At 37.1% G+C, this 23,998-nt stretch overlaps 1 protein-coding gene across 3 annotated transcripts; it reads right to left on the reverse strand.

Annotated features, from left to right (window-relative positions):
- Positions 1–8,613: 8,613 nt before the first annotated feature.
- On the reverse strand, positions 8,614–22,581 carry LOC144961365 (uncharacterized). 3 transcript variants are annotated; one of them, XM_078894592.1, is made up of 2 exons: positions 22,321–22,581; positions 8,614–10,053 (listed from the first exon to the last, which is right to left on the reverse strand). In XM_078894592.1, the coding sequence occupies exon 2, from the start codon at positions 9,628–9,630 to the stop codon at positions 8,851–8,853; it is 780 nt and encodes a 259-aa protein (XP_078750718.1). In that variant the 5' UTR covers positions 9,631–10,053; positions 22,321–22,581; the 3' UTR covers positions 8,614–8,850. The 3 variants fall into 3 exon arrangements, with proteins under 3 accessions (XP_078750718.1, XP_078750717.1, XP_078750719.1); XM_078894591.1 differs by lacking the exon at positions 22,321–22,581 and adding an exon at positions 22,211–22,312; XM_078894593.1 differs by lacking the exon at positions 22,321–22,581 and adding an exon at positions 18,029–18,235.
- Between the last annotated feature and the right edge of the window lie 1,417 nt (positions 22,582–23,998).

A 23,998-nucleotide genomic window follows, 5' to 3' on the forward strand; every position in this document is an offset into this window, starting at 1 on the left:
AAAATGCATTTTCAGAGTAACGATAAACAGTACAAATCTTCAATAGACATTCGTGACTCAGCTGACCAAATTTCCCCAAGGCTAGATCTGCGCCATTTTCGTTGAGGGAATACATTGGTGTCGTTTAGAAATTGAATTTTGCGGAAATTGCTTCAACTAGTTCCCAAATCATCTGGACAAGTGAGAGTATGTGGCGACTACAAGAGGACTATAAATCTAATACCAAAAGCAGGTATCCATCCCTTGGCTCCAAAAGATGAACTTTTGGTGAAGTTGAGAGGAGGAACTTCATTCTCAATAATTAACCTCTTCACCGCATACCATCAAATCGAGCTTGAGAAACACTTAAATAACCACACGACGATAAATACTAATTGATGACTTTATCGAAGCAGACGTCTTGTGTTCGGCACTTCAGCCGCTCCAAGCATATTTCAGATTAAATGTATTTTTTTTTCTCCAAATCAAGCAGTAGTAGTAGTAGTAGTAGTAGTAGTAGTAGTAGTAGTAGTAGTAGTAGTAGTAGTAGTAGTAGTAGTAGTAGTAGTAGTAGTAGTAGTAGTAGTAGTAGTAGTAGTAGTAGTAGTAGTAGTAGTAGTAGTAGTATAATAGTAGTAGTAGTAGTAGTAGTAGTAGTAATATTAGTAGTAGTAGTGGTAGTACTGGTAGTAGTAGTAGTAGTAGTAGTAGTAGTAGTAGTAGTAGTAGTAGTAGTAGTAGTAGTAGTAGTATAGTAGTAATAGTAATAGTAGTGGTAGTAGTACCTGCGGTAATAGTAGTAGTAGTAGTATAGTAGTAGTAGTAGTAGTAGTAGTAGTAGTAGTAGTAGTAGTAGTAGTAGTAGTAGTATAGTAGTAGTAATATTAGTAGTAGTAGTAGTAGTAGTAGTAGTAGTAGTAGTAGTAGTAGTAGTAGTTGTAGTAGTAGTAGTAGTAGTAGTAGTAGTAGTAGTAGTAGTAGTAGTAGTTAGTAGTAGTAGTAGTAGTAGTAGTAGTAATAGTAGCAGTAGTAGTAGTACTAGTAGTAGTAGTAGTAGTAGTAGTAGTAGTAGTAGTAGTACTGGTAGTAGTACCTGCGGTAATAATAATAGTAGTAGTAGTAGTAGTAGTAGTAGCAGTCGTGATAGTTGTAGAAGCAGTAGTAGTAGTAGTAGTAGTAGTAGTAGTAGTAGTAGTAGTAGTAGTAGTAGTAGTAGTAGTAGTAGTAGTAGTAGTAGTAGTAGTAGTACCTGCGGTAATAGTAGTAGTAGTAGTAGTAGTAGTAGTAGTAGTAGTAGTAGTAGTAGTAGTAGTAGTAGTAGTAGTAGTAGTAGTAGTAGTAGTAGTAGTACCTGCGGTAATAGTAGTAGTAGTAGTAGTAGTAGTAGTAGTAGTAGTAGTAGTAGTAGTAGTAGTAGTAGTAGTAGTAGTAGTAGTAGTAGTAGTAGTATAGTAGTCGTACCTGCGGTAATAGTAGTAGTATTAGTATTAGTAGTAGTAGTAGTAGTAGTAGTAGTAGTAGTAGTAGTAGTAGTAGTAGTAGTAGTAGTAGTAGTAGTAGTAGTAGTAGTAGTAGTAGTAGTAGTAGTACTTACTTACTTATCCGAACCAGCGACCACCTGAGCTCTAGCCCTTCGGTCTTGTGCCATGACGTAGAAGTTAGACGTCTTTTGTAGTTGTTCCAGGTGACTATAAAGTGTGTTACTGATGCTTGGATTTGGTGGGAGGAATGTGCATCTCAGATCTTCAAGAGGTTGACATTCAAGCAAGTGGTGTGTTACTGTTTCATTGGGGTGTTGACATAAGGGGCAGGAGGGGGATGTGTCTTTTGTAATTTTGCTTAAATGGTTGTTGAGCGGTATGTGTTGTGTTCTTAGTTGAAAGATGATGCTTTGCTGGTGTCTTCTGAGCTTATTTAGGCAATCAGTCTTTACAGGAGTGGTCATATGGGAAAACATACATCTACCCGTGGTGCTCATTGCCCAACTGTTCATCCATTCTTCTCTCTTATTTGTTTTGATTATTTGTTTCGCTGTGTCTAAGGATACTGGAAATGATGGTTGTAAAAGTGTTGATCCGAGTCTGGCTAGTCTGTCTGCATTGTCATTTCCTGGTATATTTGAATGTCCCGGTATCCACTGGAGAGATAAGTCTACTCTGTGTGTTGTAAGGAATTCATCTAGTTGAGATCTTAAACTATTGAACGTTGAGGAGAGTTTATCTAAATCGAGAGCTTGGAGAACCGATTTGGAGTCTGTGAAGATGACAGTGTTTTGAAGTTTTGAAGGGTTTAGCTGGAAAACAGAAGAGAGGTGTCGCAGTGAGGCTTCTATTGCAACTGCCTCTGCCTCGTAGTTTGAGCAGGAGCTTCCGCAAGAATTGTGGATTTTATCACAGGTTTTATCTGGGTATTCTACTACAAACCCATACCCAGCATTTTTAGTTCCTTTGTGGGCAGATCCATCTGTGTAAACATGTATCCAGTTGTCTGGGTATTCTTGTATTGTCTTCATTGCTAATGTTTGTATATCTGATTTGTTTCTATTTCTTGTTGTTTCTTCTACGAGGTTAGTCTTTATTTTTGGAAGTTTTAGTTCGGCGTGTGGAGGTTTTTGACTGATTAGAATAGATTTTTCTCTGTTTTCTGAGAGTCTGTGTCTTTCATTCAAGTTGTTAGCAATGTGTAGCAGGGATTTTTGTTTTAATCTTGTTCTTGGTTTCCATTTCTCTGCCAGAATTCTGTTTGGATGGTTTTCCTCTTTTCGTTTGTATCTTTCAACCATTTCAAGCACTGCTGATTCTCTGCGAAGTCCAAGTGGTTCCACATTAGTATGTATTTCACATGCTGCTGTGGGTGTCGATCTCAGGGCACCGGAGATGAAGCGAAGGGCTTGGTTTTGTACTCTGTCCAAGGTTTTGTGTGTGTTTTTACTACCTACATTTTGGAGGGCTAAATTGTAGTCCATGACGGAACGCACATAGCCTAAATAGAGTTGTCGAAGCGAGTTTTTGTCTGCTCCCCAATTAGTACTGGCTAGTCGTTTTAGTAACTGGAGTCTCCTTGTGGCTTTGATTTTTACATTCTGAGTGTGTTTGTTCAGAGATAGTTGTCTGTCTAACTGTATGCCCAAATATGTGGGGTTTTCTTCTTTCGCGAGTCGATGGCCTTGGATGGAGAGTGTTATTTCTTTCTTGGAAACAGGATGGCTCTTAGTAAATATAGAGTAGACTGTTTTATTGCAATTTACTTTTAATTTCCATTTATCACAGAAGGTGTTTAAGCTTTCTAAATCTTCATTTATTCTATTGGAGGCTATTGGTAGGTGCTTTGTAGTATACCACATAACTAAATCGTCAGCATATAGGGCCTTTTCTGTCTGTAATACTTCTGGTAGATCATTTATAAAAAATAAGAAAGAGAGTACAGCTGAGGCAGGATCCTTGTGGGAGACCTTCCTCTAATACTTCTCTGTTTGACAGTCCGTTATTAATTTTTGTTTGGATTGTTTCTTACTGAGAAATTGTTTAATCCAGAAGTAGAGATTTCCATCAATTCCGTAGTCCATCATTTTTGATAACAACCCTTTCCTCCATACATTGTCATAGGCCTGTTGGAGATCAACAAAAACCGCGACTGTATGTTTTCCATCTTGAAAGCCATCAATTATTTTTTGACTTAATCTAAACAATTGATCTTCTGTTCTTTGCCCTATCCTAAAGCCTGCCTGATATTTATTTAGTAGGCCACATGTCTCCAGCCACCAGTATAATCGGTTATTTACCATTCTCTCAGCGATCTTTCCAACACATGAGGTGAGAGATATCGGTCGGTAACTTTTCGTTTCGTCGGGTGGTTTATCTTTCTTTAAGATTGGAATTATAATAGCATTTTTCCATCCCCTTGGTACTATTCCTGTCTCCCATGTTAGATTTATAAGTTTGAGAAGCATCTGTTTACCTCTCACGCTAAGATGCACGAGCATTTCATTGTGTATCTTATCTGGTCCAGGGGATTTCCTTAACTTGAGTTTTTTCATAGCTCTGTGAAGTTCTGACATGGTAAAGCCCTCTTTGAACAGATATGAGATAGCTTTTGGGGCCTTTTCTTGATGTTTAAGGTCTTTAATCAATTTTTTGTCCTTTTCACTTCTTTTTGATGCCTTGTTTACTGAAGCAAAATGTTTGTTGAAGATCATGGCTTTTTTTTTGGTCATCTACGATTGTTCCTTCTGTAGTTTTCATGGGCTTTGGGTTGGTTTTCGGGGTTTCATTGTTAAGATTATTAAGTAAGGCCCATGCTTTTTTCCCATTTTGATTGAGGTCAATATTAGCGCATGTGTCTGCCCATTTCTTTCTTTTAGCGTTGTTAATAGTTCTTTTGACAATTGCCGATGCTTTATTGTACTCAATCTTGTTTTTAATGGTTTTGTTTTCCTCTAAGTTTTTCCTTGTTTCCTTTCTTGCATTTACTGCTTTTTCAATTTCTTTGCTCCAGAAGGGTTTGTAGTTCTGTCGACTACCTCTTGGAATTCCTGCTTTTGCAGCTGCAAGAATGGCTTTGGTGAGGGCTTCGTTTAAATGTTCTACACTTGATGTATCTGTAATTTTTGGAAGCTGGTCATCTAATGTTGCTTTGAAAACATCCCAGTTTGCTTTCTTGAAATTCCATTTGGATTTCTGCTCAAATGTTTTCTTCTGTGTTTGAACTGTTATTTGTGTTAAAATTGGTTTATGGTCACTGCCTATTTCATCCAGGACTTTAATGTGACAAGAATTCAGAAGGTCAGAGGAGATGATGGTTAGATCGGGATGACTCAGGGACATATGAGCTCTGTGAAGAAGGGTCGGGACTGAGTCTGCATTTTGTAAAATGGTGAGGTTGGTTGTATTGCAAAGCTTTTCTAGTTCTTTTCCTGTGTTGTTTAGATTTTTGTATCCCCATAGTGGAGAGTGGCCATTGAAGTCACCAGCAATTATTGTGTTGTTGTATTGGGAACTGTTTAGATCTGTTAGGTTTATAGTACACCGTGGAGGGTTGTAAATGTTGTAAATGGTAAATTTCTTATTTAGGTGCCATAAGGTGACTTTCTGTACATCAGTTGAGTTCTGTGATGGTTTAGAAGTAACATCTCCCGTGATGTCATTTCTTATATAAGTAATAACACCACGGCAGTCGTCACATTTGCAGGTATAGTATGTATAACCAGCAATATATGGATCGCTATTTTTATACAGGGTTTCCTGAAGTAAAGCAATGTGAACTTCCTTTTCATTTAATAATTTCTTCAGCTCTGTCTTTTTATTCCTGATTCCACAAATGTTAATTTGTAAAATATTCAAATGTTTGTGGAATTTCTTTGTCCCAGTAGCTGACTTTTCGCGCAGATCAGCCTGGGTACTCACTGTCTGGCGCGGACCTTTTTCGAGGCGACGTCCGAGCTCGTATGCTTTCCTTTTGTTTGTCATGGCATGCTGGGGAGTCTCTGGTCTGTCTTCCCACCCTAACCTGTATTCCTTGTCAGCTGCATAACATCAGGAGTTGAACTGCAGATGCATGTTCCTCATATAATTAATTTTTATAGGGTTTAGTCAAGTAGCCTTCATTTTGTCTTTCCCACAGTCTCTTTCATGATTGACGGTCGCCCATTCCCCGCCACCTACTGTTTCCTGGCTTGCAGTTATCTATTTCAGTTATTCTTTCTGCTTAAAGGGCCATATTTCATAAACAGAGGATCGTCACGTCCTGGGTCATTTGTGTCGATGAGAGATTCTGTGGGCCTAAAACAAAGGGATACCAGCCCTTTCCCCTAAAAATCTCAATTTTTTAAGAAGGATACATGATTACAACCAATCACAGATAGTCATACAGAAGACATGGGCCACAGGTCGACCAAAGAGGGAGTATAGAAGTGTTAAAGTTACAGCACTAGGAAACAAGTATGAGCTATAGGGGTAGATTAAGAAAAAGTAAGGACATACAGAGGACACCACACTACAGAATGAGTGTGAGGTGGGTGGGTGAGGAGCAGAGCGTGTACCACTCATCGGTGGGTTCTGTCTCCTGCACCTTAAGAGGAAGGGGTCCCACCTACTCCCTAGCCCGGTTATACCGCCGGGGACTCGGTCGCGCCCATAACAAACTCAGTAGAAACGGGGAACACCACGGGAAGGTGCTGTTATGGACACAATAATGCATGAGAGGCCATATGCAATAATCTCTGTCAGACAGGATTACGCGGCAATCAATGCACCTGGAAATGAGAGGTGTTGGGTTCGAAATGCACATCAATTTCCTTTCAGCAAGCGGGACGTCCGGCCCAGACCTTGCAGCAGTAGTAGTAGTAGTAGTAGTAATGATAATAATGAATGAATTTATATAGCGCCTAGATCCAAAATGTGCTCAGAGGCGCTATACAATGCAAATAAAACACAACAATAAATCGACAATTTAAGCATAGAATCTATCATATTGGAATATCATTAATCAATTTGTAATTTAATTACCACGCACTGTGCTACAAGATAAAAATTTAGGATATCTATAACATGTAGGCCTAATAAAAATGTTAAACATCAAATGATTTCCTAAAGAGATATGTTTTGAGTTTCTTTTTAAAATTTTCAAAAGTTGGACATTTTTTGAGAGATGAAGGCAGTTGGTTCCATAAGACGGGTGCCGAATGGCTAAAAGATCTCTCGCCAAAAGACGATCTACAGCGAGGAACCTGGAAGAGATCATGACCACTGGATCTAAGTTCTCTCTCGGGCACACAGAAATTAACCATGTTTTGTAGATAAACAGGAGCTGTAGTAGTAGTAATATTAGTAGTAGTAGTAGTAGTAGTAGTAGTAGTAGTAGTAGTAGTAGTAATAGTAGCAGTAGTAGTAGTAGTAGTAGTAGTAGTAATAGTAGTAGTAGTAGTAGTAGTAGTAGTAGTAGTAGTAGTAGTAGTAGTAGAAGTATGTTCATGATGATGTTAGCAATGATATAATCTTGTGGTGATTACACATGGGGTCCAATCACCCCAGAGAGGTGATTAGAGGAGTCTCCCCACTAGTAGGGAAACAAAATGACCACCAAGGGACATTTCAATGGTCAGACAGTATTTCTGATGTCTAAGATTTTCAAATGGCGGCCCCGAGATGTAGGCTAGTCTTCAATTTACGACGTTTTACGGCTATCGATGCAAATTTACGACCATTTAATACGACCTTTACGAACAAAAGGTCAATTTTACGAAAAATATTTACGACTTTACGACTTGGCTTACCTCTCTGCGTGTGGAGATCTCGCAATATTGTATTGCGGAAATCAACATAGATCGAGAGGAATCTTTTGAGCCATCAAGAATCAAAATCAATCCTTTAATAAAGTCGGTAGATGCACGCAAATGTTTTTGGTAGCAGGACTTCCAGATAGCGATTTTTAGCTTCAAATGACTGGTCCAAATGTCCTAGCAAATCCTTTTACGTGTTGTCTCACGGAAAGTAGACACGCTGTTAATATTCCCTCACATGAGAGCACGCGGACGCTACCGTTTAACCCTCTCCTTACCAGCCATTTTCAGGATTTTCCACAAACTGCACACCCAGCTAACACAAAAATTGAATTTTTATCAGTCAGACATAATCGAAGTAAAGTTCTTGCGATACATAATTTCTTAAGCAAAATACGCTCTACAACACATTGTTAATTTACATTACATTTTATGATGTAGAAAATAAATTTGAATAAGAAAAATGTTGGTTTTATCGTAACGAATGTGACGATTTTTCTCTAGTTGTTAAGGTGAGGGTTAAATGATTATTATGGTCTAGCAGATATTCTTAATAAACTTTTATGTCCACGGGTTGTAGAATTGCCCTTAAGTTAAGAAAGCTTTACAAGTTACTCGTATATCAATGTGTGAAAAAACAATTTTTATAATTTTTTAGATTTGCCATTAATTCTGTGCATGCTTGGATGCCAAAATTGATCATGGGATGTGCGGAACAATGTTAACCCACAGCCCTATTTTATTAAATAATAGAATGGTATGAATAACAATTAATAAGGAAGACCAATGTTCTGTTATTTATACTCTTTGTTTATGAATGGTTATTGATCACAAAATAAATAATTTTGGTTTGCAAAAACGCCATGGTTCTTTAAAGAGACAAGAGGAAGGTCAGGAAGAGCTGAAAAGTTAATTCAGAGTTGTATTTGAATAGACATAGAGATAATTATTAAAGTAGTATGTTGTTGTTGTTGTTGTTGTTGTTGTTGTTGTTGTTGTTGTTGTTGTTGTTGTTGTTGTTGTTGTTGTTGTTTTGTTTTGTTTTGTTTTTCCAGACGACAGAACACCATCTAGTCTGGCAAAGGTTACTTGGTTTGGGTGTTGTTGTTGTTGTTGTTGTTGTTGTTGTTGTTGTTGTTGTTGTTGTTGTTGTTGTTTTGTTTTGTTTTGTTTTTCCAGACGACAGAACACCATCTAGTCTGGCAAAGGTTACTTGGTTTGAGTGTTTTTGTTCTGTTGTGTTTTGTTGTTGGTTTTTGTTGTTATTGTTTGTCTTTTTCGACGACTGAAGACCATTTACTTCAGCAATTGTTTACTTTTTCTTGCAGGCGTTGAAGATATTGCATGTGTTATTCTCCATCTTACGACCTTTTCCGAATCTTCCCATGCTTAGCTTTCCAACAATCGCATGACTTACATACCTTTGATTTTACACCAGTGTCGAGTGTTTTCCCTGTCGCACAGCCTATTGCCGTCACTATCCCACACTTTGCCGAGAACCCCCTAGTCATGTACGTCCCGTCCCGTCCACTGATACGTCAATGTCCTTCAAATCTCCCCCTTCGTCGACCTTTTCTTACATTTGAAACTCAATTTCACCCGCCTAACGACAACTTTACAACCTGGGACTTCACAACAGCATCATGAATAGTCTCTTTTATTTTCTTAAAACTAGATTTCTGAACAGGAGGGGGTAAATTCATCATACCACAAAATCCTTGAAGTCCCCTATGTCCACCATCTGCGTAACGCATCGCGATTGCTGCTCTCCGATTCACAGAATTTACAGTAAGGCTACCAGTGTCATTTGCATTTATAAGAGGATCAGATGAAAATGGAGCTAACTGCTTAGAATGGCAATTTGTGGTATCACAAACAAAACCAAACATACTTCCTAACCCACGACGCTCAGTTTCTTTCAGTTCAACGTTACTATAACACCCATTACACACAAGTCTGGAAGAAATTTGTTCTTTTAAAATGCTTAGATCAATAATTCTAAACCCACTCTCATGTTCATTTTCCTCTACAAGTTGATATAACATGTCGTTATCATCAGAATCTGATTCTGATAGCTCATCCATCACATCATACACATTGCAATATTTTATTTCACTTCGAGAATTGGGCGTGGCAGACTGTTTTACTAAACACACTTGATTGACCACATAACCTTCATTAACACATTCCAAAACAGCTCCATAACTCTGATCAACTACACTACTATCACCACTAACACTAATACTAAGACTAATCGCACCTTTTTTCTCATTATTTGTAAACCGATTACCATGATATTTACGTTTCCTTGTTCTGACACCACTGCGAGAACGATTTACACTCAAATCGAATTCAGAATTTTTCTTGGAATTCATAATGAAAAGATTTTTGATCAGAAACCGGCTTCAAAACAAAGTATTCTTGAAAGACGCTATTTAAAAAGGACGCTTTGAACTACTCTCTTTGTTTATAAAAGACAAAAATAGAACTAACGCGAAGATGACCACTCATTGTACTTTTAGAATAGCGAACAATCAATCCTAACCTCAAAACGAAAGTCAAAATTCTAATTTTTTTTCGCTTGCTAACCCCTAGACTAGGTCTGAAAAAATATTAAATAACTAAAATACTACTGGATGGATTTTTAAAATTCAAAAAGTATCAGAACATTTGATAGATTCTCCATAAAATTAAAATACTATTTTCGTGGAATTCTTCATTCACCTTTTTTTCACTTTTTCCTGGTGACCACTGTAGTGATTGAGATTCTAAGGGTTGAATGAGAAATTTATTGTAACCTGTATGAAAGATGTATGAATGCCAATTATGAACAAAGGAATGTAACCATGTATATATTTTAGTGTAAATTAGTAAAGTAAGAATTATTTCCCTTGAATCTTTATATCCCGTTATTTAGTCAATTATAGTTATTTCCCCTTTTTGTCTACATGTATATAAACAATGACAGGAAGTAAATAAAATCATTGTTCACAAGTGCTTACAAGAGTCTTCAGAGTTCATTCTTTATTTTCACCACATTGGCTATCCAGAGCCATTAGGCTATTAAGAACCTTGAACATAACAACCACGCCCCCTTAACAATCTTACCTACCTGGATACCTGGATACCTCTGTATAGAGCTTTTAAACTTGGTGAAGTCTCCTTCGCTCCTCCTCATCTATTAATGATTGGACCAATTTTTATAATTAAACTTGTTTCCTAGGGTGTTGCTTATCTCCAACTCTGCTTTGAATTTATTCAATTTTTTTGCTGATACTGTGGTTTCTTGCAGTTTATTCCAGTTATTTACAATTCTAGATGGAAAAAAAAAGTTCCTTCTTTCATTTGTTTTAAAACGTTCTTTTTCCAGTCTATTGCTGTTTCCTCGTGTCTGAATGTTTTGTTTGGTTTAAGAAATCTTGCCTCTACCCTGCCTATTCCCTTTACTATTTTATTTGTTTGGATCATATCTCCCCTTCTTCTCCTGTAATCTAAGGTCGGGAGATTTAATTCTTTCAATCTCTCACAGTAGGTTTTGTCTTTCAGGTGTGTGATAAGTTTTGTTGCTCCCCTTTGCACTCTTTCCAAACAGTCTTTGTCTCCCTCAAACTTCGGATACCATATGCAGTTAGCATATTCCAGCTTTGATCTAACCATAGTCTTGTAGAGGGTAGTCATGTGTTTTGTTTTCAGATTCTTGAAATTTCTTTTCACTATTCCGAGTGTTTTACTAGCCTTAGATTGAACATCTTGAATTTGCTTCTGGAAGTTTAGCTTCCTATCAATAAATACTCCTAGGTCTTTTTCCCCATTGGATTTCTGCCGGGGTTTTTCTTCCATTATATAGTTTGCTTCTCTGTTGTTTTTTCCAAGGTGAAGAACTGCACATTTATCTACATTGAACTCCATCTGCCATATTTCGGAACATTTTTCAAGCTTTTTCAAATCTTGTTGTAAGGTGTTTCTTCCTTCTTCTGTATTAGCTACTCCATAGAGCTTAGTATCATCGGCAAATATTTTACATTTAGATGATAGATTGTCTGGCAAGTCATTGATATATATCAGGAAGAGAACTGGTCCCAGTATACTTCTTTGTGGAACTCCACTTGTTACCAGTCTCTCCGTTGATGCTGTTCCATTCACTATCACTTTTTGTCTTCTATCTTTGAGGAAATATCGGACCCATTTGACTGTCTGATCATTAATTTGATACTGTTCCAATTTCCTGATTAGGCGCCAGTGTGGAACTTTGTCAAATGCCTTTCTGAAGTCGAGGTATATGACATCTAAATTGTTGCCTAATTCCATGTCTCTCGTCCAGTCATCCATTGTTTCAAGTAGGTTTGTTACTGTAGACCTTCCCGCCATGAAACCATGTTGATCTTTGCTGAATAGTTTGTTCTTGGTCATATGATCAACCATTTCTACTCTAATCAGCTGTTGCATGAGCTTGCAGACGACAGATGTCAGGCTCACTGGTCTGTAGTTTTCTGGATTTTTTTCTGTCTCCCTTCTTGAATATGGCTGTGACGTTAGCTTCTTTCCATTCCCTTGATAGTCTTCCTTCTTTTATCGACTGGTTAAATATCTTGGTTAGGGGTTCTACTATCTGCTCTGCTAAGTTTTTTAGGATGTAAGGATGAAGTTTGTCAGGTCCAGGTGATTTACTCTCCTTTAGGTTTTGTAGTCTCTTCATTACTCTCTCTCTTCAGTAATCGGCCATTGTGTAGTATCTATATTACTTCTTTTAGCAATATCTGGCAAGTTTTTCTGGTTCTCCACTGTAGAGACACTTGCAAAGAAGGGATTTAGCACCTCTGACTTGTCTTCATCTTCAGATGCCCAAGTGCCATCTTCTTTATTTATGTCACAGGTTCCCTGTCTTGTCTTCATTTTACTGTTTACATAACTCCAGAACATCTTAGGATTTTCTTTCGTTTCCTCTGCTATCTTGTTCTCATACTTTTGATGCGCTTGTCGGACTATTTTAGTAGTTGCGTTTCTCACTCTTTTGTATTTGTCCCAATCCTCTTCCTTTTTGCTTCTAGAGTATCTTCTATTTACTGCCTTCTTCTCCCGTAATGCCTCTCTCACTTCCTGCGTCATCCAAGGTTGATTTCTTCTCCCAACCCGGTTCCCTCTGCTTTTCGGGATGTTTTTCTCGAAGCATTGGTTAAGTACTCTGGTAAATCTACTCCAGTTGTTTCCTACGGTGTCCTCGATTAGTATATCCTCCCAATTGATATGCCTCGGTTCCTCTTTCATACTCTCTAGATCAGCCTTCCTATATCTGAGTGTCAGTTTTTCATCTACAGTCTGTGATGTCGCCCTCAGTTTTAGGAATATGGTCGCATGGCCGCTTTTTCCCAGTGGGTGGCTCAGTCTTAGGTCGATAATGTCATTTTCTTCCTCCATCAGTATCAAGTCCAATACGTTGGGATTCTGGTTTTTTCTCTGTCTTGTGGGTTCTTTTATTATCTGTTGTAGGTAGCAAATTCAATGGTTTCTATGAAACTTTCCTCCAGGCTTCCCTCTTTTGGTTCGTCCATCCCTTTTCACTCAAGTTCCGGCATGTTGAAATCTCCCATAATAATTATCTCTGAATGCTTTTTTGTGATGCTCTCCTTACCGTCTCCAACATTCTCTCATTATTTTCTCCTGTGCTATTTGGGCTCCTATAAATCACTCCTACTAGTATCTGACTTTGTCCAGTTACTCCAATCAAGCACCAAGCGCTCTCCCTAAAGTCGTGATCTGTGAATTCCTCTATGGGGTTAACCTTGAGGTTCTCCCTCACCAATAATTATACTCCTCTGCCGGAAGTTTCAAAATCTCTGCTAGCTATTATAGTGTATCCCTCAATACCTAACTCTGCTATGGTTGGGTGCGTTGTTGCATTCTTTGGCTTAGCTTCTGTTATTGCTATCACATCTGGATCTTCTTCTTCTGCCATAGCCTTTAGCTCCTCTCTCTTATTCATCACACTGTCTGCGTTCGTGTACATGAACTTCAGAGTATTTTTCATATTCACGTACCGCCCCTCCTTATCATTTACTGGTACTTCTCTTTTTTTAATTTTCTTGTTGTCTTCGAATCCTTGCTCAGAAACATTTTGGGCAATTGGACTGACACGTTTCCAATATAGTCATTCCTCGTCCCAGTCCCAGTCATTTCCTCCAACATCGCTGTCTCTCTTTCTTATTTGTTCACTAAACTTTTTCCCTGAAGATGACCCTTTTCCTATATATGACCACATCTTCCCCTGCTTCTCGTCTTCTCGTCAGCTCCTCTCTTAATTCCTTGGCCTGCTCTCTTTGCATAATTGTTTGGTCAACTCCAATATACACCTTCTGTAAGCATTCCCGTTTATGGTCTTGCAACTATTTGCTGTTCCTAAGAGAAGTGTTACGCTGATCCGTTGACATTAGACTTATTTTAATGCGTCTTGGTCTATCTTCTCTTCTGCCCAATCTGATCACTTGCTCTATAGGGTTTAGGCTGTCTTTGTCTCCATGAACCTGCAACTCTTTGAGTACCATTTGGGCTTTTATTATGTCTTCTTTGTTGTCGCCATCTTTTGCTTCTGGTATGCCGTACATAATTACATTCTTCACTCTCTTAGCCCTTTCATTTCTCTCTTCTTCTAATTCTAGGTTCTTTTTCACCATTGCCTGCTTCTTCTCCTCAGTTTCATTAATTTTCCTCATTTCATTTATATCTTGTCTTACTCTATCTGACTTTTCTTCTGTACTTCTCTTGAGTCGCTCCTTAATCTCACTCGCCTCAGACCTAGGGTAGGCCTCTATCTCATCCTTTGCTGTTGATTTCACTGTTTCTATCATCTCCTCTGTGAATTCACCTTTTTGAATGATATTCACACTTTTATCTACGTCTTCTACTTTTTTCCTGAGTTTATCTACTTCCTTTTCAAGCTGCATGAAATTGCCCAAGAACTTTGAGGCCACTTTGTTGCAGGACTTAGAGCAGTAGTAATGCAGCAGCGGACATTCTTTTTCAGAGTCTTTCTTCAACAGTTGATAGGTGCCATCATCTATCTTTTCGCACAAAGTATGAAACCACTGGTCACAGAGATCGCACTGTAAGCATTTCTCAATATCTTTGCATACATATTCACATTTTCCGCAAGTCTCAGTCTCAGCTTTTGCTTTTTCCTTACGCTGTGATTATCCCCAGACACCTGTCTGGGGATAATGGAAATTCGTTATCCCTAGACACCTGTCTGGGGATAACCAAATTCGTTATCGCCAGACACATATTTGAAACTCCGCTCTTTTAAACAAATATCCACATTCCAGAATATGGAATGTTTCCGAATGCACATAGAAATAAGGAAAGTTAATAAAATATCTATAAAAACATTAACCAACATTAAATCAGTTGTTCCTACATATACACAATATGCGTCGACTTCGAAGTGGGTGTCATGGCCGAATGGTTTAGTCGTCTGCCCTGGAAGTTTTACTAGAATCGACGTTATGGGTTCGAATCCTGATTCCGCCACTTTTTTTTTTTTTTTTAATTTAGATTCCGTCTTCTTTTTACAGAACGGTGCAATTCAAGGGATAAATGTCCCACCCACCCCCCCCCCCCCCCCCACCTTTTTTTTTTTTTTTTTTTTTTTTGCGCGAGTCTATTATTTTCTCCTTTTTGTTTGACCTTTTGTTCCGTTTCTGAGCATGAATTTCTTAAAATTGCTTTTATTTTTTTTTTAATTATTGTTTGTATTTTTCTCCTCTACCTGACCATTTGGTCGCTCTCTGAATATTTCTTTTTGTTTGCTTATTAATTATTTATACTTTTTAGACACTTTTTGAGATCAAAGTGGGGACGAATATGAAAATTTGCTATAAACTAGAAAGGGACTAAGAGAGAGAGAGAGAGAGAGAGAGAGAGAGAGAGTAAGAGAAAGAGAGATAGAGAGAGAGAGAGAGAGAGTTAAAAAAAAGTTGGGTGGAGGATGGATGGGACATTATCCCCTGCACCGTTCCGTAAAAAGAAGACGGAATGTAAAAAAAAAAATGGCGGACCCAGGATTTGAACCCGCAACGTCGATTCTGGTAAAACTTACAGGGCAGACGACTAAACCATTCGGCCATGACACCCACTTCGAAGTCGACGCATATTGTGTATATGTAGTAATAACTGGTTTAATGTTGGTTAATTTTATGTTTTTATACATATTTTATTAACTTTCCTTATTTCTATGTGCATTTGGAAACATTCCATATTCTGGCATGGGGATAATTGTTTAAAAGAGCGGAGTTTCAAATATGCGTCTGGGGATAACGAAATTTTATTCGCTGTGATTATCCCCAGACACCTGTCTGGGGATAATAAAAATTTGTTATCCCCAGACACCTGTCTGGGGATAACGAATTTTCATTATCCCCAGACGCATATTTGAAACTCCGTTCTTTTAAACAATTATCCACATTCCAGAATATGGAATGTTTCCAGATGCACATAGAAATAAGGAAAGTTAATAAAATATCTATAAAAACATAAAATTAACCAACATTAAAATCAGTTGTTACTACATATACACAATATGCGTCGACTTCGAAGTGGGTGTAATGGCCGAATGGCTTAGTCGTCTGCCCTGGGAGTTTGACCATAATCGACGTTGTGGGTTCGAATCCTGGTAACGTCACTTTTTTTTTTTTTTAAAAATTCCGTCGTCTTTTTACAGAACGTTGAAAGGGATAAATGTCCCATCCATCCTCCCCCCACCTCTTTTTTTTTATTATTAAACTCTCTCTCTCTCTCTCTCTCTCTCTCTCTCTTCTCTCTCTCTCTCTCTCTCTCTCTCTCTCTCTCTCTCTCTCTCTCTCTCTCTCTCTCTCTCTCTCTTGTTTTTTTCTAGTTTCTAGCAAATATATTCGTCCCCACTCCGATCTCAAATAGTGTCTAAAAAGAATAAATAATTAAAAAGCAAACAAACAGAAATATTCAGAGAGCGACCAAATGGTCAGATAGAGGAGAAAAAAATCAATAATTGTTTTAAAAATAAAAACAATAATTGCTTTAAAAATAAAAACAATTTTAGAAATTCATGCTCAGAAACGGAACATTTACATAAAGGTTAAGCAAACAAAAAACTCTAAGGTTTAGGTCAAAATATAAAAAAAAAGAAAAAGAGAGATTTCCCTCTGAGCAGGGAATAGTGTTAACAATAATAATAATAATAATAATAATAATAATAATAATAATAATAATAATAATAATAATAATAATAATAATAATAAAAATAATAATAATAATAATAATAATAATAATAATAATAACAACAATTATAATAATAATAATAATAATAATAATAATAATAATAATAATAATAATAATAATAATAATAATAATAGTAATAGTATGATAATAAGAGTATTAATAATAAAAATAATACTATTATTGATAATAATATAATAATGATTATGATGGTAATAGTAATAATAATAACAAATATTACAATTATTATTATTATTATTATTATTATTATTATTATTATTATTATTATTATTATTATTATTATTATTATCATTGACCAAAACAAAAAAAAAACAATAATAGATCTAGAGCAAATTAAATAATGAAATAATATTATCTGAGAAATAAAAAATTCAACTGATTAAAAAAAAACTCTTGCTCGGAACTCGGAACAAAAGTGAAAACAATGAAAATCAATTGGGAAGAAAGAAAGAAAAGTTAAAAAAAAAAAATGAGTGGGGGGGGGGGGGCGGTCGCGACTTTTAAAAGGAGTAAAATGAAAGGTGGCCTTACCCACTGAGCTGCCTATCCACACCGCTATCGGAATATTTTAAATTCATATATGAGCTAAACATATTTCCACCATTTTTGCTTCCTTGTTTTGGGACGGTAGTTATTTTCATCTCTGATTCGAATAAAAATATGTTGTTGGATCTAGTTTTGTGGACGTGTGGTGATACTAAATTGTATTGTCTTGTGCGAAGCAGACAGGAAAATAACAGGTGTGGGTTTTGGGCTTTGGGGCGAACAACACCATGGCCTAGGAATTCGTCCGCGACATAAAAATTATTCCCGGTCGTCCCCAAAATTGTGGCCAGAATGAGCAAATTATAGAAACAAGAGATGATCAATAAAGTTAACAGGTAGGTAGGTAGTGAAAATTTAAATGGTTGGTGGACTATGAACAGATTTGATGATTAACAACTTTCTTCCTGGTTGAAAATAAAAAGTCGAATTGCCAGTTTCACGTTTTCAGATCAAAGTAACAAAAGAAATTTCATTGATCCATTTGCTTTAAAATATTTTTTTAAAAAGAGCTGGATTTGACATTTGATCACTATTTACTTTCATCTTGTGTTAAATATCACTTGATATATTAACTGTTTTGGGACACAACCACTAGTATTTTTTCCAGAATATTTGGTATTTTTCACGCCTAGTTTGGCATTTTGCATAAAATCTTTCTGCCCACTTGCTACATGCGTCTGGGGATAGTATCCTCAGACAGGTGTCTGGGGATAACAAAAATTGGTTATCCCCAGACACCTGTCTGGGGATAACGAATTTTTATTATCCCCAGACAGGCGTCTGGGAATAATGACAGCCATAACAAAATTTGGTTATCCCCAGACAAGTGTCTGGGGATAATGACAGCCTTTGCCTTATTTGTACTCATCGGTGCAGGGCTTTCTTTCCTACTACTGCCACTACTAGTACTGGCACTGCCAGATCTACATTTCCTACTACTGCTGTTTAAGGTCATCTTCTTACTTGTTAAATGACTAGATCTATCTAAGTCTAAGCTGTACTGTATCACTGTATCTTGTTGTTCACTCCAATCTGATAAGTATCTAACTAATCTCAACTAGATATCTCAATACACACAAGCCGGAATTCTCTCGACGAAGGCAGAAATTAAATAAATCCAATTCGAAAATGAACAAGTTTTGATGTCCGATATTTCATTCAAGTTTTGTGTTTCTGGTGAGGGGAGCGAGAAGATTCAATATCAATATTGAATAATAATAGGAAGTGGTTATTCAGTATCAGATACTGAATAGTGCTTTTCCACTATTCAGTATCCACAAGGAACTCTTTTCTATAGAGAGAGTGAAAAGTGCGACAATCTCGGTTGAATGTAAATAAACTGCTGACCTCCTTCCAGATTGAACACGTGCAGTAACTGACAGCCCGATTCAAAGTTGTAAAAATATTTTGATCGTAATTTTTAAATTTCTGCTATTGTGCAATTAACATATCTAGTTCAAAATATCAAAGTAAGAGTGGCATTCAAATACATTTTTAAATTTCTAAATAGACATGATTAAATGTCACTTAATGTTCAGTGAAGCCATGGCTTGGTGGATATAAGCTGTTTGTCTCCGAGATTAAGGTTCGTGGGTTCAAATCCCGGCTGGGATAACTTTTTTTATTTTCCCCCAATATTTTAAAAATTCCCTCTGTCTATTGATATTTTTTAAACTTTTGTTTTAATAATTTTATTTGCTTGTAATATGCTTTAATGTTGATATTATACTATTGTTCTTTTATTATTATTGTTTATTATTATTATTATTATTATTATTATTATTATTATTATTATTATTATTATTATTATTATTATTATTATTATTATTATTATTATTATTATTATTATTATTGTTATTATTACTATTATTATTATTATTATTATTGTTGTTGTTGTAATCGTCATCATCATCATTATTATTATGATTATTATTTTTTTTAATCAAGTAGTTGGAGTAATTTAATCAGTTATCGATTTATATTATTACGAATATCTTTTATGTGTTATAATCTCGTTGTTGTTTTTCATTGATGTGCTCTTCTCTTGTTTATTACTTTTTAAAATCTTGCTTTTTTCTGTTTGTCTCATTTGTTGTTGTTGTTGTTGTTGTTGTTGTTGTTGTTGTTTGTTTGTTTGTTTGTTTGTTTGGTCATCTAAGACAAACCCGATTCATTATAAATATGTGGCCAGACTTTCTGCCATTTTTAATTGAGCGATGTACTTCCGTGAATTAATTGCCGTATTATATTAAAATTTACGTGATAATAATAATAATAATAAATAATAATAATAATAATAATAATAATAATAATAATAATAATAATAATGATAATAATAATAATAATAATAATAATAATAATAATAATAATAATAATAATAATAATAATAATAATAATAATAATAATAATAATAATAATAATAATAATTTAAATAGATACTGAATATTAGACTACAATTGACATCTATTTACTGAATACACGTGGTATTTTTAGAGGAGATTCTTTTTTTACGAAACACGCCAGGAAGTAGGCAACAGTGGGGAGTGAACCTGGGACTGTGTTTCGTAAAAAAAAGGCAATTACTTTTTTTTACGAAACCCGACAATATCCGACAAAGTTATGGAAAGAAAGTAGGCAACAGTGGGGGAGTGAACCCGAGACTCAGGGAAGTGTACACTATTGGGGAGTAAACCTAAGTCTATGGTTTTTCGACAGCTTTTGGCGGGTTTCGTAAAAATGTAATTGCTTCATTCTCGTCTGGTACCCACCTCCCATAGTCCGGCTTCATTTCCCACTGGTATCCATCTTCCATAGTCCCAGGTTCATTTCCACTGTTAACCTCTTCTCACAGTCCCAGGTTCACTCCCAACCGGTGTGCACTTCCCTGAGTCCCGGTTCATTGCCCAATGGTGCCCACTTCCCATAACTTTTGACAATATCGGTAGGTTTTGAAATGAAAGTACATTCTGAGCTCACCGTCCACTGGTATGAACCTCTCGCAGTCCCAGGTTCAATCCTCATCGGTATCCGAATCCAAGATTCACTCCCCACTCCTGCCTGCTTCCCATAACTTTGTCGGGTTTTGGCGGGTTCCGATAAAAAGTAATTCCCCCTCTCCCTTGGTCTTGCTTTTTTACAAAATCCAGAGTCCCAGGTTCACTCCCCACAAGTGTACACTTCCCTGAATCACAGGATCACCCCCCACTGTTGCCTACTTCAATAACTTTGTCGGATATTGCCAGGTTTCGTCGGGTTTCGTAAAAAAGTAATTGCTTTTATGTGAAACTCGCTGAAACCTGCCGAAAACCAGAGTCTCAGGTTCACTCCCCACTAGTGTATACTTCTATGAATCTCAGGTTCACTCCCCACTGTTGCCTACTTCAATAACTTTGTCGGATATTGCCAGGTTTCGTCGGGTTTGGTAAAAAAGTAATTGCTTTTATGTGAAACTCGCTGAAACCCGCAGAAAACCATAGTCTCAGGTTCACTCCCCATTGGTGTACACTTCCCTTAGTCTCACGTTCACTCCCCATTATTTGCCTACTTCCATAACTTTGCCCCATTTTGTTGGGATTTGGCGCATTTCGTAAACAAAAAGTAATTGCTTTTTTTTTCCTCCAAAACTCACCGAAAACCAGTCCCAGGTTCACTCCCCACTAGTGTACACTTCCCCGAATCTCAGGTTCACTCCCCACTGTTGCCTACTACCCATAACTTTCTTGGATATTGCCAGGTTTCGTCGGGTTTCATAAAAATGTAATTGCTTTTATATGAAATTATCTGAAGCCCGCTGAAAACCAAAGTCTCAGGTTCACTCCCCACTGGTGTACACTTCACCGTCTCAGGTTCAGTCCCACGCTTTGCCTACTTTCCACAAGTTTGCCGCATATTGTCGGGTTTCGTAAAAAAGTACCCCCCCCCCAATTTTGTTACTGCTGTTTTACAAAACCCAGAGTCCCAGGTTAACTCCCCTCTAGTGTACACTTCCCCGAATCTCAGGTTCACTCCCCACTGTTGCCTACTACCCATAACTTTCTCGGATATTGCCAGGTTTCGTCGGGTTCCATAAAAATATAATTGCTTTTATATGAAATTATCTGAAGCCCGCCGAAAACCATAGTCTCAGGTTCACTCCCCACTGGTGTACACTTCACTGTCTCAGGTTCAGTCCCACGCTTTGCCTACTTTCCACAAGTTTGCCGCATATTGTCGGGTTTCGTAAAAAAGTAACCCCCCCCCCCCCCCCATTTTGTTACTGCTGTTTTACAAAACCCAGAGTCCCAGGTTCACTCCCCACTGGTGTACACTTCCCTGGTTCTCAGGTTCATCCCTTCCTCCCCCCCCCCCCCCCTCCCTTACACACTCACACACACACACACACACACACACACACACACACACGCTGCTGCCTAACTCCCATAACTTTGTCGGATATTGCCAGGTGTCGTCGGGTTTCGTAAAAAAGTAATTGCTTTTTATTACGAAACCCGCCGAAACCCAGTCCCAGGTTCACTCCCCACAGGTGTACACTCCTCTGAGTCCCAGATTCACTCCCACAGCTGCCCTCTTTGTCAGGTTTCGGAAAAAAACAACAACACCGTACTATAGTGCAAAACCACTATTCAGTGTCAGATACTGAATAGTAAAAAACCACTATTCAGTATCAGATACTGAATAGTACAAAACCACTATTCAGAATCAGATGCTGAATAGTGGAAAACCGCTATTCAGTATCTGATACTGAATAGTGCAAAACCACTATTCAGTATCAGATACTGAATAGTGCTAGCCATAATAATATTGAGTAATATTGTCACTGCCTAAATATTTCTAGAATTTAGATCAAGAAGATTGAATCAGGAGAGTGACTGGGTCAAATTCCTCTTCCAATTTTAACTTTTCAAAACTAGAATATGGGGCACAAGAAACAAATATTCTATACACACTCCACCACACGAGTTCGTGTTCGAGTTAGAGTAAGTGTGAGAGATCGAGTGAGGCAGACACATTTACTTTGTCAAACCTCTCTAACTCTATATGATCTATCCTATATGTATCCCCAGAAGAGTTCAAAGCCAAAATAAGTTTTTTTTTTCAAAATCAATCAGTTAAATCAAGTTGAAACTACATATTCGATAGACTTACCTGTAGATTTTTTTTTTTTTGAAACAGAAAAATACTGTTTGTAAAGTTAAATTCAGACATCTCCCTCCACTATGTGGCATGCCCAGTTTTGAGAGACTTGAGTTATATACGTTCACGAATGCACAAGAGCAGATAAAAGGCTGTAAAAGCCTACATAAATCTGGACTTATATCATATCATCATATCATATCATATCATATCAAAGCCACCATCCTCTTCCCACGGCGAGGATGCGCCATTTTGTAAATACGAGTTAAGAAGAGAAAGTAAAATCGTGACCGGAAACAATCTAGTGCAGGAAAAATAATTGGAACTCTTCTGCTTTTCGTAAATTATTGCCGAATGGCATGAGACCCGAAAATATCTCAGAGCAAAAGGGAGACCATCCATGAAATCAATTGTATATATCTCGTTCTGTGATCAGGTTGTGCGAAACTTTTTGTATTGATACTAGACGACATTCCCAGTACAGTGGAAGTGAAAATATTGCGGGGCGAGTATAATGCCCCGTAAAAAAGGGGCCCCACAACAAGGAGAACTTTAGAAAAAAGGTCCGGTAAAAGCCGAACATCTTTATATATATATATATATATATATATATGTAGATCGGTTTGAACTTTAATAACGAAGAAAGCGTAAATATCCCGATTGCGATGCCCTATTGTAATCGCCCACTTCCTCATAAATAGAATCCAGACAAAATGATATAGTATTTTTGACTTTAATAGTTCCCATTAAACAATCAGCATTTTTCTATTGAGTTGACAATAAAAATAAGTAGGATAAAAACGTCAAGCATTCAAGTTAACTAAAATATATTGACCACAAATATCTTCATTTAAATCTTTTAAAAACAATTTTCCAATCAGATGTTTTGACATATTTGAGGAGAATAATGCAAGTTTTCCTTCTAATCAGGTATTAGGAAACCAAAAATTGATGACAAGAATACAAATTTTCCTTCCAATCAGATATTCTTCTTCTTCCAGTGTCATCTCATGGGTTGAGGTCGACTTGAAATGACACGCCAATCTTCCCTGTTGACAGCTTGCTGGCTGCATTCGGCTGCCGACAATCCTGTCCATGTCTTCATATCATCTATCCAAGTTCTTGCTGGCCTGCCTCTTCCTCTTTTCCCCTCAACTCTACCCTCAAGAATGTCCTTGTTGACAGTTTGATGGCGTCTTAGGTGTCCAAAATACTTAAGTTTTCTTGTTTTTATTACTTTCATTAGGGTCGGTCTGATATCAAGGATGTCACAGACTTCTTGATTTGTTTTCTTTTCTTTCCAACTGATTTTTCCAAGGCGACGGAAAGTCCACATTTCAAAGGCCTCAATTCTTTTCTCTATTTGTTTGTTCAAGGTCCATGTTTCTGAGCCGTAGAGAAGTGTTGAGTGGACATAGCATTTGAGTATTCTTATTCTCGTTTTCATCTGCGTTTGTTGCGAAGTTAAAATGTTATTCAGTTGACTGAACCTCGACTTAGCTATAGCAATCCTGTTTTTCACTTCCATCTCATTCTTTCCGTTGTTGGTCATTGTCTGTCCAAGATATTTAAAAGAATCTACTTGTTCGATGTTTTGATTATTAATTTGGACTTTTGGCTTTTTTCAGGCTTCTTTACATGACCTTCCCTTCGTCTTTTGAAAAATTCACTCGACCCTTTGCTGTACTGTTCAGGGTTTTCTTGATTTGCAAAGGGTCTGTAGATTTTTTTCGTTTGATGCAACAATACTGTATCATCTCATATCTCAGATTATTTATCCTCCCCCTCCAATAACAATAC

This window comes from Berghia stephanieae, unplaced genomic scaffold (assembly GCF_034508935.2).
Source record: "Berghia stephanieae isolate SIO BIC M18660-M18661 unplaced genomic scaffold, UCSD_Bste_1.3 scaffold23, whole genome shotgun sequence".
Classification (NCBI taxonomy): Eukaryota; Metazoa; Mollusca; class Gastropoda; order Nudibranchia; family Aeolidiidae; genus Berghia; species Berghia stephanieae.